The 18375-nt window shown below is 38.4% G+C and overlaps 1 protein-coding gene across 2 annotated transcripts in view; it reads left to right on the top strand.

Annotated features, from left to right (window-relative positions):
• Window positions 1-18375, top strand: part of CCDC148 (coiled-coil domain containing 148) — a 303811-nt gene that overhangs the window by 229323 nt on the left and 56113 nt on the right. For both annotated transcript variants that reach the window (XM_066345458.1, XM_066345457.1), the window contains one exon: window positions 10791-10909. In XM_066345458.1, the coding sequence (XP_066201555.1) occupies window positions 10791-10909 (119 nt within the window). The remainder of the gene's footprint in view (window positions 1-10790; window positions 10910-18375) is intronic.

The raw sequence follows: 18375 nt of genomic DNA, 5'->3' as shown, positions 1-18375 counted from the left end.
ACTATATGCCAACAAATTGAACAATTTTCCAAAACCGAATCAGGAAGAATCAAAGAATTTAAATTGACAGATTACAGCTACTGAAATTGAAGCAGTAATAAAAAAATAAAAACTCCCATCATACAAAAATCTCAGACGGGATGGCTTCACAAGTGAATTTTACCAAACATTCAAAGACACTCTCATTAAAATGGAAATAGAAGGAACATACCTCAACATAATATGGGCCATATATGACAAACCCACAGCCAACATTCTAATCAATGGACAAAAACTGCCAGCGTTTTATTTAAGAACAGGAATGATGTATCTTGGTAGGGGCTGCTCTGGGAGTATTTTGTTTGTGACTCTCTACATTTCCTGGACTTATGTGTCTTTCTCCTTCATCAGGTGAAGGAAGTTTTCAGTCATTATTTCTTCTAATAAATTCTTGATCTCTTGCTTGCTTTCTTCTCTTTCTGTTGCCCCTATGGTGCAGATGTTGTTATGCTTGATGTCGTCTCAGAGGTACTTTAATGCTAGTTATTTTCCTATTTATTCTTCTAAAAGAATATGACAATTTACCCTCTTGCTAGTGGTAGATGTACTTTTTTAAAAATCAGGTTGGAAATTGGCGGCACAGATGTTTAAGTTCAGGACACTGATAAGCAGCTGGAATCCAAATAGTCTAAATTGTGGACTGAAAGGAGATCCATTAAATTCAAATAACCAGGCTGGATGGTGGCAAAATTGACTTTCTATTTTGAAAACAAGACCTAGTTTTGATTTATTTACTTTATTTTTAAGTGAGAGGAGAGGAGATAGTGACACAGATTGCTGCATGTGCCCTGACCAGGATGCACCCAGCAACCCCCATCTTGGGCTGATGCTTGAATCAACCAAGCTATTTTCAGTGCCTGAGGCTGATGCTTGGACCAACAGAGCTATCCTCAATGCTTGGGACCACACTTGAATCAGTTGAGCCACTGGCTGTGAGAAGGGAAGAGGGAGAGAAGAGGGAAAGAAGGGGGATAAAGGCAGATGGTTGCTTTTCCTGTGTGCTTTGACAGGAAACCAAACCTGGGATGTCCACATACCAGGCCGATGCTCTATCCACCGAGCAAAGTGGCCAGGACTTGCTTTGATTTCTTATCAAGGCAGAGAGTTTTCCCATCTTTGCCCTTAAAGAATGCCCTGCTAGGTTATATTTTGGGATCCTAATTTTTATTCAGAAGCTTCAGAATGTCCTGAGTTGAAACCCATACAGATATGTAAACCATAAATTATAGAAGAGATAATATTGTGCGAAAGACTTTGAGGATGAAAGTGACTATGTTCATTTTTTAGCAAAATATAGCTTCCATGGCCAATTTGTCTTAGAGAAGTACCAGGTCCCAGTGCTCTATTGGGATTAAATGTCCCTTCATGCCCACATGACTAAGTGAATTGGCCTGGTGATGGTCTATGGTCGATGGTTATTATCTTTCTGGATGCTTTATTAATAGTTTTGAATTTGTATGAGTTGATATAAGAAAAGTATTGTGTGAAGTGTTGTTTTCCATATTGTTTTTTACTAGATTAGTTTGGCGAATGTATATCTTGCACCTTTCATTTGCAAGGTGTGATACTAATAGATAAAAAGAAATACTACTGTATAAGGCATGTTCTTACCTTCCAGAAGTTCACACAAATGTGTGAAAAAATAGTATGGAGAAATATAGATGTGTTCAAATGGTTATAAAAAGAAAAGTCATTCTTTAATTGGTGGTGAATTTATGTGATCTAAATGAAACAAATGGAAAAATTTAGAGTTAAAAAGATACTATTCTATTAAGAAGTGCTGTTATGTTTCTATAGGTAACAACATCCCCTTTTTTATATAGGGGCATATGTTCCAGGCCAAACTAGCTAAAGAATTCTTTAAGACAAAAAAAAAAAAATTAGCCAAGGTAATTAGAATTTAGAAAAAAATTGCTTTATCTCAATGGTTTATGAGGAAAGAAACTGGGTATTTTGAATTCTGTATTTAACATATTTTGTGTATCTGATGAAGAAGTATGATCTCCTCCTGAATAAGACACTAAAGCAGGGGTCCCCAAACTTTTTACACAGGGGCCAGTTCACTGTCCCTCAGACCGTTGGAGGGCCGGACTATAAAAAAAACTATGAACAAATCCCTATGCACACTGCACATATCTTATTTTAAAGTAAAAAAACAAAACGGGAACAAATACAATATTTAAAATAAAAAACAAGTAAATTTATATCAAGAAACTGACCAGTATTTCAATGGGAACTATGGGCCTGCTTTTGGCTAATGAGATGGTCAATTTGCTCCTTTCATTGACCACCAATGAAAGAGGTGCCCCTTCCGGAAGTGCAGCGGGGGGGGGGGGGGGCCGGATAAATGGCCTCAGGGGGCCGCATGTGGCCCGCAGGCCATAGTTTGGGGACCCCTGCACTAAAGCTTTTGAAATAATGATCTGAGACAAGGTAGAGAAGTCTATTTGTTGAAAGTTTTAATATTATACAATTGCTTGAAATCAGAGACCAAACTGTCTTACTAATAATGGTTTAGTACTTTGTGCTTTCTATGTATAAACAAGAAATTCTTATTTCATCTGATTATAACAATTCTTGGACTGAAGTAAAAGAATAGAATTTAAAGGTTGTATAATATTAGTCCAAGTTTTTAAAAATTGAACTCTGATGTACTTTGATAGCATAAACACTATTTTTTAAATAAGAAACAATTGTTTGGAAGATTAAAAAGTAAGATGAGATATAATAGTGATCTTAAACCCCTGAAAAGAGCATAACATTATTTGAGTTCATAAGTCTATATAGGGAATAGTATCTTTAGTACATTTACTCTTTTACTGGCTTAGCTTTAGCAAATGAACAAAAGTGGAACTATGAAAGAGGAACATTCAATACAAATCGGATATAATAGGAAGAAATGTGGGAAAATGAGGGCCTGTATCAGTTTTCAGAAAAGCAAGCTTTCTTTAGAAACCTCAGCTGGAAATCAAGAGAGAAGCTATAATTCAACTCTTTCAGTTGCTCTAACTTTCTGGTCCCCCTACCAAGGATTAACTCAAGGATTCTAAAAAGCGATGTGTTTAAAATGTCTCAACTAATGTCCCAAAGGGCTAGTTAAGTACACTTAGCCTTAACTTTAGTTTGAGTCTTGCACAGCCAATAATTCTTGACACACACTCTCTGTTCCTATTAATTGATGAAAAGTGAATGGAACTGTCCTTAGGGAAGTGCTTAGTTCAGCCTTTATCATCCTGCAAATAAAATTGCTGGCCTGCTTCCCATCCACAACTTTGTTATTCTAAGACCAGGGACCGAACTAGCTTCCACTCAGTTAATGATGATCAATTAAGCCCTATTATATGTCAGGCACGATACAAGGTACTGCTAGGGATAAAAAGATGAATAATGCAAATCAATATGGAAAGTGCTATGCTAAGGATATATAAATGCTACCTTAGAAGGTACACCTAGCTGTGTCTGGTGGAGAAGGTGAGGGAGAAAGGTTGAGGAAGTAATGTTAAAAATGAGTCTTAAAAGATGGACAGGAATGTTTTAGCAGGGGAGAGCTTGTCAGGCATATAGTAAATGCCCATATATATCAGTAACAATCCAGTGGCAAAGCCTCATGGAAAAGAATCAAGGAATACAAGATAGGACAAAGAAAGCAATAAATGTTAATCATAGGTCATTGGTGTGCTAGGATGGAGCTAATATTTTTGTTGAAAGGTTCAAAGGAAGATTCAAAGAGGAGATGCCCCTTGATCTGGTTTTCCAGGTAGACTAAAATTGGCAAGTGGAGGAAGAAAATAAAAATAAAGTTATTCTAGTTCAGAAAAACATGCAAAAGGAAAATAAGTATGTAAGCGCATGGCCACCTTCTCTGTTTTACTTACATTCTCACCCTAGAGACCTCATTCAGTCCTGTAGCATCAAATAACATTTTAAGTGGATTTTCTCCTTTGTTTAGACCTCCAGCACTGTATCCTCTCTTGAATCACCCATCTATACCTCCAGATGTTTATATGGAATGTCCACTTAAAGGTCTTACAGTTATGTCAACTGTCTAATGTTCAATACTGATCTCCTGGTTGTCTTCCTTTTCCAAACCTGTTATTCTTCTAATCTTCCACCTCAGTTATTAGTACCATTATCCAATCAGTTGCTCCAGCAAAAACCTAGGCATTCTTGATTCCTTTTTCCACCGGCCTTCATATCCAATCCCTCAATAAGCATGTGACTCCACTCAGAAGCACATTTAAACACTTCATTTCCTACACTTGATCTTAGCCAAGAGACCAAGAAGCAATCTCACTTCATTTCCTGACTCCAAGTGATCATTTTTGCCTTATTTTTCTATCTGGTCTCCTTGTTTGTCCTTTTCTCCTCTATTATATGTTCATCATTTAATATCCAGAGCTATCTTTTTAAAATGTCTGCCAGATCATGTCACTTCTTGCTTCAAACACTGCATTACCTTTTTCTTGCTTCTAGAACTAAATCCTCACCTAATACCTATTCCCTATATATCTTGCCCATCTGAACTTTTTTTTTTCTTTTTTGGGACAGAGAGAGACAGGGAGAGGTACAGACAGACAAGAATGGAGAGAGATGAGAAGCATCAAGCCTTTGCTCTGGTACTTTAGTTGTTCATTGATTGTTTTCTCATTATGTGTCTTGACCGGGGGCTCCAGCAGAGTAAGTGACCCCTTGCTCAAGCCAGTGACCTTAAACTCAAGCCAGCAACCTTAGGCTTCAAGCCAGTGACCTTTGGCTTAAGCCAGCAACCCCACACCCAAGCTGGTGAGCCTGCGCTCAAGCCAGATGAGCCTTCACTCAAGTTCGAAACCTGGGTCATTTGCGTCCCAGTCTGACACTATTCACTGTGCCCCACCTAGTCAGGCCTCAACCTCCGTCTTAACTCATACCACCTGCTCCAGATGCACTGGCTTCTTCTCAGTCCGGACATCTGCAAGGTCTTTCCCACTTAGTGTTATTGCACCTAAAATTCCCACCTCCTGCAGTGCGAAGATCTCCCTTTATCTCTTCCCATTGTTGTCTCACTCATCATTCAAGTTTTGATCCAAATGCCATTAAAAATATGCTAATAGTTCTACCTACATTTTTCTAAATCATCACCATATGTATTTTCTTTTTAGAACTTAATATATAATATGCTATTCACTCATTTATCTCTTTCTAGAAAGTGTCAGTTCAATGAGGCAGAGGATTTACTTCTCTTTAAGCACCATATTCCAAGTACATAACACAGTATCTGGCTTAAAGGATGTGCGCAATAAATGTTTGTTCAACAAATGAATACCAAGTCAGTAATGTCTTAAGATTCCAGATAAGGGTTGATAGAATTAAATATATAAATACATCATATAAAATAAGGATTGAAAAGGATCATTTGGTTTGATTCTTTGGAAATCACTGGAGAGAGTAGTGAATTTGGAGTGAAAGGCTAAAGTAGGAATGCCATGAGTGAGAAGTACAATAGGAAAAGTCTATTTGGAGTACAGTAAATATTATAAGATGCTTGACAGAAAAGGGAACAATGAAGGGTATGTTGCTACAATCTTGGTGGTTTAAAGAAAGTTCTTTTAGATTTTTGTTGATGGGTGAGATTTGTGTATATTGTCATGTGAGTAAAAGGAAGCAACAAAGATCAAAAGCTGAACGTAGAGAGGGGAGAGGAGTAGATGATGGAGTAAGGTTATGGAGAAGATAGAATTGGGGAATAGGATCTGGAGCCCAGGTGAGTCTTGGATAGAAGAAAGGACACTTCTTCCTTTGAAGGGCAGGACATCAAAGAAGGTATCTTTTAGAATTTCCATTTCCTCTAATAAAAGTGAAAAGTGGAGGTTGGTATAGAATTTAACATAGTAAACAGGTTTTGGAATATCGCCATGAGGAATTGAGAGGCACTGACCAGGAATTCATAAAAAGAATGCTGATTGTCAATGAAGATTCAGTTGAAACAATAACAATGGTACCAGTTGCTACGGTTGTATAATTCATGTATCAATCAAATGTTTATTTGTTATATACTATGCTCTATATATTTTAGTTGCTGTTAGAAGTGCCAACGTAAACAAATCATAGTTCTTGCTGTCTGGTGGGGGAAGGAACAAGTATACTAACTAACCAAGGCAGTAAACTCTCCAACAGATGAGGTCTGTATTAGAAGCTCAATAGCTATAATTAAAAAGATTAAAAACTGGAACTGTTCTTGATGCTAAGAGGATCCTAGAAGAGGAGGTCGCTCAGTGGAATGGAGGAAGATGTGGAACTGTAGGATTTGCAGTTGGGAAAGGCACTGAAACAGGTGTTGAAGTTGCCTAGGAAGGTGGAAAGACTTGTTTTGGACAACAACTCCTATGTGGCTGTGGCTCACATATCTGAATTCTTTTTAAAATTAATTTTAATTTATTCTCTTTACATATATTCAAGTGTCCCACCAAATATAACTCCCTCACCCCAAACCCCATGTCCCCCTTTATACCCCCTTGCCCCTCTCCCCCGAACATTCTGCCCCCTTCCCTCTAGGATTTGCCATCCTGCTATTTATATCTGTGTTATGTATATATAATTTCACTAATCCCTTTACCTTCTCTGATACCATCTCCTCATCCCCCTTCCCTCTGACTGCTGTCTCTCTGGTCACTGTGACCCCATCTCTGCCTCTATTCCGTGAGATCATATGATATTTTTTTTTCTCTGCCTGGCTCATTTCACTTAGCATGATAATCTCCAGGTCCACCCATGCTGTTGCAAAAGGTAATATTTCCTTCTTTTTCATGGCTCCATAGTATTCCATTGTATATATGTGCCATAGATTTTTAATCCACTCGTCCACTGATGGACACTTGGGCTGTTTCCAGATCTTCGCTATTGTGAACAATGCTGCCATAAACATGGGGGTGCATTTCTTCTTTTGAATCAGTGATATAGTGTTCTAAGGATATATTCCTAAAAGTGGGATGGCTGGGTCAAAAGGCAGTTCCATTTTTAATTTTTTGAGAAATGTCCATACTGTTTTCCACAATGGCTGCACCAGTCTGCATTCCTATCAGCAGTGCAGGAGGGTTCCCTTTTCTTCACATCCTCGCCAGCACTTATTCTGTGTTGTTTTGTTAATGAGCACCATTCTGACAGGTGTGAGGTGGTATGTCATTGTGGTTTTAATTTGCATTTCTCTAATGATTAGTGGTGTTGAACATTTTTTCATTTGTCTATTGGCCATCTGTTATGTCCTCTTTAGAGAAGTGTCTGTTCATTTCATTTGCCCATTTTTTGATTGGATTATTTATCTTCCTGGTGTTGAGTTTTACAAGTTCTTCATAAATTTTGGTTATTAACCCCTTATCAGACGTATTGGTGAATATGTTCTGCCATTGTGTGGGTTGTCTTTTTATCTTGTTCATAGTGTCTTTTGTTGTGCAAAAGCTTTTTAGTTTGATGTCCCATTTGTTCATACTGTCCTTTATTTCACTTGCCCATGGAGATAAATCAGCAAAAATATTGCTATGAGAGATGTCGGAGAGTTTACTGCCTATGTTTTCTTCCAAGATGTTTATGGTTTCACGACTTACATTCAAATCTTTTATCCATTTTGAGTTTATTTTTGTAAATGGTGTAAGTTGGTGGTCTAGTTTCATTTTTTTTGCATGTACTTGTCAAATTTTCCCAACACCATTTGTTAAAAAACTGTCTTTACTCCATTGTATACTCTTACCTCCTTTGACAAATATCAATTGACCATAAAGACATGGGTTTATTTCTGGGTTCTCTGTTCTGTTCCATTGATCTGTATGCCTGTTCTTATGACAGTACCAAGCTGTTTTGAGTACAATGGCCTTGTAGTATAACTTGATATCAGGAAGTGTGATACCTCCCACTTTATTCTTTCTTTTCAAGATTGCTGAGACTACTTGTGTTCTTTGTTGGTTCCATATAAGTTTTTGGAATATTTATTCTATATCTTTGAAGTACGCCATTAGTATTTTAATAGGAATTGCATTGAAGTTATAGATTGCTTTGGGTAATATAGACATTTTAATAATGTTTATTCTTCCTATTCATGAACACGGTATATGCTTCCACTTGTTTGTATCTTCCTTGACTTCTTTTATCAGTGTTTTATAATTTTCCAAGTACAAGTCTTTTACTTCTTCAGTTATATTTACTCCTAGGTACTTTGTTGTTGTTTCAGTAATGCAGGGGATTGTTTCCTTAATTTCTCTTTCAGACAGTTTATTGTTGATGTATAAAAATGCCATTGATTTTTTAATATTAATTTTATATCCTGCCACCTTGCCAAATTCATTTATGAGGTCTAGTAGTTTTTTGACTGATATTTTAGGGCTTTCTATGTACAGTATCATGTCATCGCAAGTAATGATAGTTTTACTTCTTTTTTTTCCAATTTGGATACCTTTTATTTCTTCTTCTTGTCTGATTGCTGTGGCTAGGACTTCTAGAAGTACTGATAGGTTGAATTAGAGTGATGAAAGGGGGCACCCTGCCTTGTTCCTGATCTTAAGGGGATTGCTTTTAATTTTTGCCCATTGATTATAATGTTGGCTTTGGGTTTGTCATAGATGGCCTTTCTCATGTTGAGGTATGTTCCCTATATTCCCACTTTGCTGAGAGTTTAGATCATAAATGGGTATTGGATTTTATCAAATGCTTTTTCTGCATCTATTGACATTATCATCATATATTTGAATTCTTGCTGAATACCTGAGAGCAACATAGAAACCCACATGTGCCAGTGACAAGGATAGGTGGAGGGTGATATAGCCAGGTGGTGTAAACATCAAAGGAATAAGGGTTGTACATGACAGGAGCATTGAATTAGGAGAAAAATGACCAAACCATTTTCCAGTCTCTTGGCACATGGGGTATTAGAAGATACTCCTCCTTCCTTTGCTCAAGAGAATTTCAGTCAAAACCATGGAGTAGTGTTTGGATGTTAAAGAAATGAAGGATTTAGTGGTATGATGACACAGAGGTTTCAGAGGGCCTGGTTGAAAGACCTGGGAAGGAGTTATCCATACAGAAAAAGAGAGAGAGAGAGAGAGAGAGAGACAGAAGTTGTCCAACTGACTCATGGTGCCACAATAGCTGAGGATACCAGAAAGTCAATATGAAAAGAATTGGTCTTGAGATGTCAAAAAATCTCAGGTGTGACATACTGCTAGGGCCTACACAGGACAGTGTACCAAATGGTGTCACAGTCTCAGGATACCAGCAACCTGGGGTGGGTCAACTTGTAGTCAAGGGATTGTTGGCAGAAAGACCACTGACGTCCCTCCAAGGCCAATGCTGGGAGTAAGCAAACATCACTGGTCAGTTGAAAACGAGAGAAAAATAATCTAATATCTGTTCTATTTCAAATTTTAATTTTGAAGTACCTTTTTTTTTCTCTGACTATGGAAGAAATAAATACATACTCATTGCAAACAATAAAGTAACACAGAAAAGTATAAAGAATGCAGTAAAGATCATTTATAAAGTCCAGAGGGAGACTGTAGGATCACTGTGAACAGTTCTGTATCTGGCACTGATAGAACACCCTGGCTCTGGTGAGCTGGGACTCTGAAATGCGCCTTCCAAGTCCGTTTTCTTTCTCTCCTTCCCTGGTCCTCTCATTCACTCTCCATCTTTGGTGATGCTATGTCTCTGCTTCATCCAAATTATTCTCTCCAAATCAGATCTCAATTATTTCTGAAGTGGAATCACTTTACCTTGAGCTACTCTCCTCATTCATTAAGTGTTGAATGGATGTGGCTACTGCGGCTGCCGGGATTGCGGGCTCTGCTGCAGCATCGCTGTGGCTGTGGCCACGGTGCTCCGCATGTTCCTTTTGGTCCTCCCAGGGCTCAGAAACCATGTTGCTAGGGCAAGTCAAAAAGCCACTTAGTTTTTATATTCTGTCAGTTACGTTTTTTTTTACTAGCAAGATCCAGTCTCAACCCAGACACAGTTTGGCATGCCGGAGTGGTGAATGAGCCTCTGTCCAATAAACATGAGCTTCAATAGTCCCATCGACAGGAGCATCCTGAAAAATGGTTTCAGCACCCTGAAAATAGCACATGTGTATTCTGGTTTCCTCATTCTGTCTCTAGGACAGTGAAGCAGGCCTGGCGAGAGCAGTGCTTTCACCTTTTTGAGCTTGATAAATTTGTCCTTCATTTTACCGCATAAGTCATAACTGCTATATATCACAACACTGCTAATTTTTTCTTTTCTTCCTTCCTCCCACCTATCTCCTGCCACTTCCCCAGAAGCAGAAAGCTTTCAACATCCTGCTGTCCATTAGCATAAATAAACTCATGCTTTTAAAGTAAAAATAGATATAATGCTATATTTGTTAAAGACTGCATTACCTAAAGAGGATAAAAATATTTTTGACTAACAGGTAGATCATATACTTCAGAGACGATAATATGCTCTTACTGTGGTTCCCTGAAAGTCAATTATTTTAGCCATAGATTAAAACCTTAGGTCCCTGCACAAGTTACATTTCCACGTCAAAAATTGTTAAACTGTTCAGTTTCTCAGAATGTGACTCTTCATGTTTTAATTTATTTTTCCTGTTGCCAATATGTTGTACACATATTTAAAAAATGAACAGGATGAAGTGCCATTTAAATTTCATCTTTGTTATATGAACCAATGGTTAATGAATGTTATTATAACTTTTCTCCTCGTTCTTATATATCTGTTGTTAATTTAAGTTTTATGTAACATTTATACACTAGATAAGAAAATACTGGGCTAAAAAAGAACAGAATTCGCAAGAAATGGAAATGAGAGATCTTCAGCGTCTAAAAGAACTGAAGAAATTAATGGCGGAACAGTCGGTAAAAGACAGAGAAAGGTACAAGAAAAATTTTAAATTGTGTAGTGATGGAGGTGGCGAATGGAATCTTCTGTCATGTGTTGGAACAAACTATCAGTGAGAAAATTTTTTATACTTAATGTATACTCCTAGTATTTATATGGATAAACTGATACTTATGATGCATTTTAAACTCTCATATTCATTCATACACGAATCTCTAGTATTTGAATTTTGTTCCTTAGATAGCCTCCTCACTAAAACCTCACAGAAGATTTCATAGTATCTGATTGCCCCTGTGTGCATAAAATGATACTGGCTGCTCCTGTGACTTAATATTTTAACCCAAAAAGCGGAAAGCTTTATTCAGATGAGAATAATGCTGTGACTGAGGCTGGGGAAGACAGAACATGATTATACTGTGTTGTATTTTATATATTTAACTTTTCTATACCCGTATAGTAAAAGCCCAGAATTTCCTAGAATATATTTTTTAGAACTGGAAAGATCAACAAACCCTGTCTTCTCATTTTATGAATGACTACACTGAGAAATTAAAATTATTTTTCCAACATTTCTGTATTAATCAGGTTCAGTGGAAGAGACAGGGACAACATAGCAATTTGAGTAGAAAAAAACTTGAAAGAATTTTTCATTCTGGCAGAAAATCTGTTACATACAGGGATAAAGCAAACTTTAAAGAACACCCCAAGGACAAAGGAGGGCTCCCATGGGAGAAACAAATTTAGAAGTTTGTTTCCCTTCTCCATGGTGGGATTCAGACCTTATTATAGAAGGTGTGGTTGTGGCTCACTGCATGGTGGTGAGTTCTTAGATAGTCTCAAATTGATATTGTTCACAGTTGGCAGACAAGCAGGAAATACTCTACTTGGGTGCAGGAGGCCAAAGCTGGATATCAACCATTGGCATGCTTGTAAGACTTGTTGGGAATCTGGCCATGGGAGTGCCTCTGAAATTTGATGAGAAAGTGATTAACAGGTGCCACTGGAACTTCATAGGCACAAGCACAACTGGGTGTCTCTCACACATGCTGTAGGCAGCCATGTCATCGGAGCAAAAGTAAACACTGGAACGAGGGGCAGAAGCTGCTTTCTTCTTTAGTGTCTTTTCTGATGTAATATTATGTCAGCTTTATGGGATAAACAATTATAAGGTGCAGCTCTGTTTTCATAGATTAAACAATGAAGGGTAGATTTGGAGCTAAGAGACAAAAAATTAGTAACTGGCATAGTTATGTAGCTTTGCTAGCTCCTGAACGGACTTTTGCAAAAGATAATTTAAGGATAGATCTTTCATTTCATAACATAAATCACAATACAATTTCTTTCCTTTTTTTCTTATTACCTGGGAAGCGAGGAAGCAGAGACAGACTCCTGCTAGCTCCTCAACCATCTCCAGCACCCGGGGCCAACTTGATTGAGCCATTCAAGCCATGGCTGTGGGAGAAGAAGAGATAAAGAGAGATAAAGAGAGAGAGAGAGAGAGAGAGAGAGAAGGGGGAGTGGTAAAGGTGGAGAAGCAGATGGTTGCTCCTTCTGTGTGCCCTGACTGGGAATTGAACCCAGGACTTCCACATGCTGGGCTGATGCTCTACCACTGAGCCAAATGGCCAGGGCAATAAATTTTCTTTATAGCTGGTCAATGTAAAAAATTTGTCCAGAATTCTGTACTTCCTGTTTAATCTTGCTGTTGACATAAAGCAATTAAAAAAATTGCTCTTTATAAATATCTTCGGAAGACAAGGCCATTTTATACAGTGAGGCTCACTTGTATCTAGGAAGCTTCCTTTGTGACCTATAAGGCAGGTATCTTAAAACTCCAGTCACAAGATTGCAGAGTAAATCTGGAGTTCCAAGAGATACCAGGAAAATTGTAAGGATGCTCTTTATTTTCCAGGTATCTCAGAATTTTAGAGTTGAGTTTTATCTGTTATAAAGAAAACCAAGCATGTAGCAAAACCCAGGTTCAAGGCTGAGAGGTGAGACAGCTAGTTAAAAACCAATTAAATAATCACAAACCAAGGTCTAAGTGGAAATCAGAAGACAGGCCATGCCATGGGTCAGAGACAAAAACTCACAAGACACTGAGTATTAAAGGACAAGGCAAAGGTGATGGTCAAAAGCTGGCTAGATAGTTTGAAACTATGCTGGGGAAACAAATGTGAGCCACAGGAATGAAAGGGAATGGACAAAACAGAACAGATGTGAGGTCCCAGCAGCTAGCGGACATGCTTCTAATATAATCTCTCCCCATAGCCACAGAGTTTCTTTTTGATTACAGAGCCATTTTAGTCTTTTGCTTCCTGTTTCAATAATTATCAAGATTAGCTGACTCAGAACTCCAGTTGAAAAGAAGAAAAAGAAAATCTGATTAATCTGCATTACACAACAGGATAAAAATAAGCAGTTATAACATAGTGAAAAGGTTACGAAGGACTAGGAACCAGAAGATGGGGGTTTTAGTGTTAAATGTTCCTTGCATAGTGTAATGCCTAGGGTAAGTCATTCTCTTAACTTCTACAAGGCTTTATTTTGTCTTTTGTAAATTGAACTGGAATACTTCTTCTGGCTAAATGAGCTATCGACTCTGAAGGGTCTATGGTCTGTATGTTCAACTCATGTGAAATGTACAATAAGATTTTTATGAATCCAGTGTTTGCATGCCAGTGGAAAATCAGTGAGAAAGGCCATTAAAATATCAGAATAATATTTCAGGAAATTTCACAGAAAATTCTGAATTATGTTGTAGATAGAAGCATGATTCTCATTCTGTGACTTAGGGAAATGAAGTTCAGCATGTAAAAATTGCTGGTAGCTTTTGCTTCTCTGAACTAGAAGTTGTATTTTTTTCATAACTATCCTGAAACTAAGAAATTGGTTGATTCATTAAAATGTTTTTCTCTATTACTAAAATACAACTTATAAATCTCATATCTGATATTATAATTGTAGGCACATTTTTCTCATGTTAGAATAAGGTCTGTGAAAAACACAACCACATAGCCTTGATGGTTTGGAAACCTCTGTTCTTTATTTTCTTTTCCTATTTTTTAAATTCTAAGACAAAGTTTCTTGAAAACAATATTCATAAATTAGCACATATATTAGGTTGAACCATAAGCAATTTGCATTTTTGTGTGTCAAAAGTGGCTAAATAGCCATAATTTCATGTGCTTCAACATTATTATAAAAATAACAATTCATTTTATTTATGAATTATATTTCCCTTCTCAATCGATTACATCTTTTGGGCTCATTATGTTATTGAAATTACTGCCAAAGTTTCTGTTACCCTTTAAATTTCCTGATGCCATATTTTCACTTCCTAATGTCATAAAGGTTAAGAGGGAAAGCTTGAGTCTCGAATCAGGTTCTCAGCTTTAGAATACTGGCTCTACCCTTTAGAGCTGTGTGAACTTGGCTAAGTCATTTAACTTCTCTGAACTTCAGTTCTTCATCTGTACAATGAAGATATAACTGTTATCTACTTCATAGGATTATTACATGAATAAATAAAATATTGAATTAACATATTTAAAGTCCATTTTGTCTGATATAAGTATTGCTATCCCAGCTTTTTTTTCATTTCCATTTGCGTGAAATATTTTTTCCATCCTTTTATCTTCAGTCTATGTGCATCTTTTGTTTTAAGGTGTGTCTTTGTAGACAGCACATGTATGGGTCCAGTTTTCTTTATTTTTTTTTATTTTTTGGGGGGTCCAGTTTTCTTATCCATGCAGCTACCCTATGTCTTTTGATCGGATCATTTAATCCATTTACATTTAAGGTTATTATTGATATGTGGTTGTTTATTGCCATTTTATTCTTTAAAACTGTATTCCTCTTTTGCTATATTCTTTTTCTCCTTTGATCTGTTTACAACAGGCCCCTTAGCATTTCTTGCAGCCTTGGTTTGGTTGTAGTAAATTCCTTTAGTTTTTTTTTGTCTGTAAAGCTTTTTATTTCTCCTTCAATTTTAAATGATAGCCTTGCTGGATAAAGTAGTCTTGGTTGTAGGCTCTTGTTCTGCATTACTTTGAATATTTCTTGCCATTTCCTTCTGGCCTCAAGTGTTTCTGTTGAGAAGTTGGAAGTCATCCTTATGGGGGCTCCTTTGTAGGTGATAGTCTTTTTTTCTCTAGCAGCTTTTAATATTTTCTCTTTATCACTTAGCTTTGGTATTTTAATTAAGATGTGTCTTGGTGTTGATTTCTTTAGGTTTCTCTTTAATGGAGTGCTCTGTGATTCTTGAACATGTGAGATATTTTCCTGCCTTAATTGAGGGAAGTTTTCAGCTATGATATGCTTGAACAAAGTCTCTATCGCTTGTTCTTTCTCTTCTTCTTCAGGAACCCCTATGATGCGGATGTTATTTCTTTTCATGTTGTCATAGAGCTCTCTTAGAGTTTCCTCAAACTTTTTGAGTCTCTTTTCTTTTTTCTGCTCTGCTTCTGTGCCTTTATTTATCTTGTCCTCTAACTCGCTGATTCTATTCTCAGCTTCATCCACTCTGCTTTTAATTCCTTCCATTGTGTTCTTCATTTCTGATATTGTATTTGTCATTTCTGACTGATTGTTTTTTATTATTTCAATGTCCTTTTTTATATTTGCTATCTATTTAGGTGTTTGTAATGACCATCTATTGCTGTTCTAATATCTTTGAGCATCTTAACAATTGTTATTTTAAACTCTGCATCTGGTAATTTGGTTATATCTGACTCATTCAGGTTCTTTTCTGGGGATTTCTCTTGATTCATTTGTGTTGCATTTCTCTGCCTTCTCATTTTCACTGTGTAAAGGAAGGTTTTGGCCACTGGAGTCCACTGGGTGTGGCCTCTGTTCCCTAGATCTGGTCTGTCTGCAGGCCTGCCGCCCCCTCTGCTGTTACTGCCTAGGGCATTTGGGTATGGGCGTTGCCAGTGCCTGCCCACTGGGGCTGTTGCTGTGGTTTCTGCCTCTCCTTCATGGGAGTGGCTGTGATCAAGTGCTCAGGTGTACAAGCCTTGGGGCCTTGTCCTTTGCCCCACCCCCATGGGTGGCATTATGCTCGGCCCTGAGGGCAGTGGTGAGCATGTTTGCTCAGCTGCAGGTCTCCGCCTGTTTCTGGGCTTTTGCCCCGCCCTTGCAGGAGGAGCCCACTCGTGGGACGGCTGCAAGCCTTGGCTCCACAGGCCAGGCGGGACTGCGTGCCCATGCTCAGTAGCGGGACTCTGCCTGTTCTGGGTTTTTGGCTTCATCCCCATGGGATGAGCTGGCTCTCAAGTCAAGCCACAAGCCTTGGTTCCGCGGGCAGGGCAAGGCTATGCTCCTGTGCCCTTGCTCAAGGGCTGGTCTCCACCCCTTCTGGGGTTCCTGCCCTTCACCCCCACAGGCTGGATTACAGGCAGCTCACAGCTGGACTTGACCACTTTTGCATGCCCCCTCCTCCCCAGCGGGGCAAGACTAAGCTCACACCTGGGCCTCAGTGGTGACCAGCTGGCTTCTGCCCTTGCCAACAGAACCGCACTTCCATGTCCCACCGCCGCCTGCCCTCGGGCGAGCCCTCAGCCATGTGGGTGGGGGTGCTGCAGCTCAGACCCTAAGACTCACTACTGTAGTCCTGAAAGCTCCCTCCTTCTAAGCGACTCTGCTCTGAGTGCTAAGGGAGAGCTTGTTTGGCTGGTGTCCTGCTTCCCTTTGCTGGTATTGCTGTTTCCAGGGGAAATATTCACTTCAGATTTGGGGAGTGATTCATCCCAGGGGTTAGGGTGGCTCACTCTCAAAGTGTTTCTTCCTGTGCCTCCTAGATTACACTCTCTTCCTGCTACTCTGGTCCTCTCCTCTCTTCCCATCCCCCAGAGCCCTGGGTGAGTGGTTGTGAGAGAGGTTTTCTGCGTGGTCCCTTTAAGAAGAATCCTGGGTCTGAGAAATCAGTCTCTTTCTCACAAACAGTATCCTGTGTTGTTTCCAGCTAAATACTGTCCATACACCTCTTTTAGGCTCTGGGGCTGTAGGCTGGGGCTTTGTTCCTGGGGCTCAGGACCCTCCCCTCTCTGCTAAACTCATTTCCCGCCACGCAAGTCTCTCCCAGCTGCCGTTCACTGCTCTGGGGAGCTGGGCAGCCCTCTCCGCATTTCCGCTTTTCCTATCAGTCTCGGTGTGGCTTCTTCAGTGTTCCTTGGTTGAAGAGTTCTCTTAGTTTAGTCCAAAGTTGGTTTTTCCAGATGATAGTTTTTAAAATTAGTTTGTAATCCACTTTGGTTCTGGGAGGTAGATGTTGGTACGTCCGTCTACTCCAGTGCCATCTTGTCTTCTCCTGAATTAACATATTAACATATTCACTACCTAAAACATAGAAAATATACATTAAATATAAGTGATTGCTATCAATTAACTCTATAAAACATGAGACACCTTCTAACAAATTTTTCTCAAAATATTAAGCATTTTAAATATTTTAGATACAACATGTAATGAGGACATTCTTATAACAAGTAAAACGTTAAGGTTAAATCAAAAGTCACCCTGATCACTGTCTTCATACAATCTCTTCTGTAGAAATCATTTCCCTTATCAGTCATTTAATACACATATGTATATATGGCACTCATATGTACCTACATAAAAATGAATTTAAGAACAACAAGAAGCCAATAAATTTTACAAAAACATATCACTGTACTAACTCCTCCTGCCATAAGTAGTGACTTAAACAACTAAAATTATTTTCTCACAGTTCTGGAGGCTAGAAGTTCAACAACAAGTAGCCTCATGGTTGGTTTTTGGTGAGAACTCTATTCCTGGCATATGGACAAGCTGGCTTCCTGCTTTGTGCTCATAAGGCAGGGAGAGGAGGACAGCTAGATCTTTAAACCTCTTCTAATAAGGGCACTAATCCCATTATAAGGGCACATTCTCATAATTTCACCTAAATATAATTATTTCCCCAAGGCCTCACTTCCAAATACCATCACACTGGGAGTTAGGACTTCAGCATAGGAATTTTGAAGGGACTCATTTTGTTTATAGCAATGATTTGTGTAAAAAAAAATAGTTAAAAATGTACAAATTACCTATTTACTATTAACGACTAGTTATTGGTTGTTGCTGGTATATAAGTTTATTGTATCAATTAAAAAAGAGGCTTCCTTCTGGTGGCAAAGTACATAATTCCCTTATTAGAAGTAGACAAATTAGAAAAATAAAATATGCCCATCTGAAACCATGGCACAAAGCTTGGCAAGTCCAGGCAGAGCTGGACATCATCCCCCTTTATGCTCCTGACTGTACATCGCTTTATGATGTACATACTTCAGAATGATACATGATATCCCTGTAAATGGATCTACGGAGCTAATTACTTCAAAATACTCCATATTATCCACGTTTCTTCTAAAATTTAGCCATCTGGAATTTATTTTCATGAATGATAAGAGGTAAGTGTCTGACTTTCAATTTTTGGTCTAAAGTGACAGTCACTTGTCTCAATGCCAATTACTTGATGAT

This window comes from Saccopteryx leptura, chromosome 7, assembly GCF_036850995.1.
Source record: "Saccopteryx leptura isolate mSacLep1 chromosome 7, mSacLep1_pri_phased_curated, whole genome shotgun sequence".
NCBI lineage: Eukaryota > Metazoa > Chordata > Mammalia > Chiroptera > Emballonuridae > Saccopteryx > Saccopteryx leptura.
This window is presented reverse-complemented; position numbering and strand designations above follow the sequence as displayed.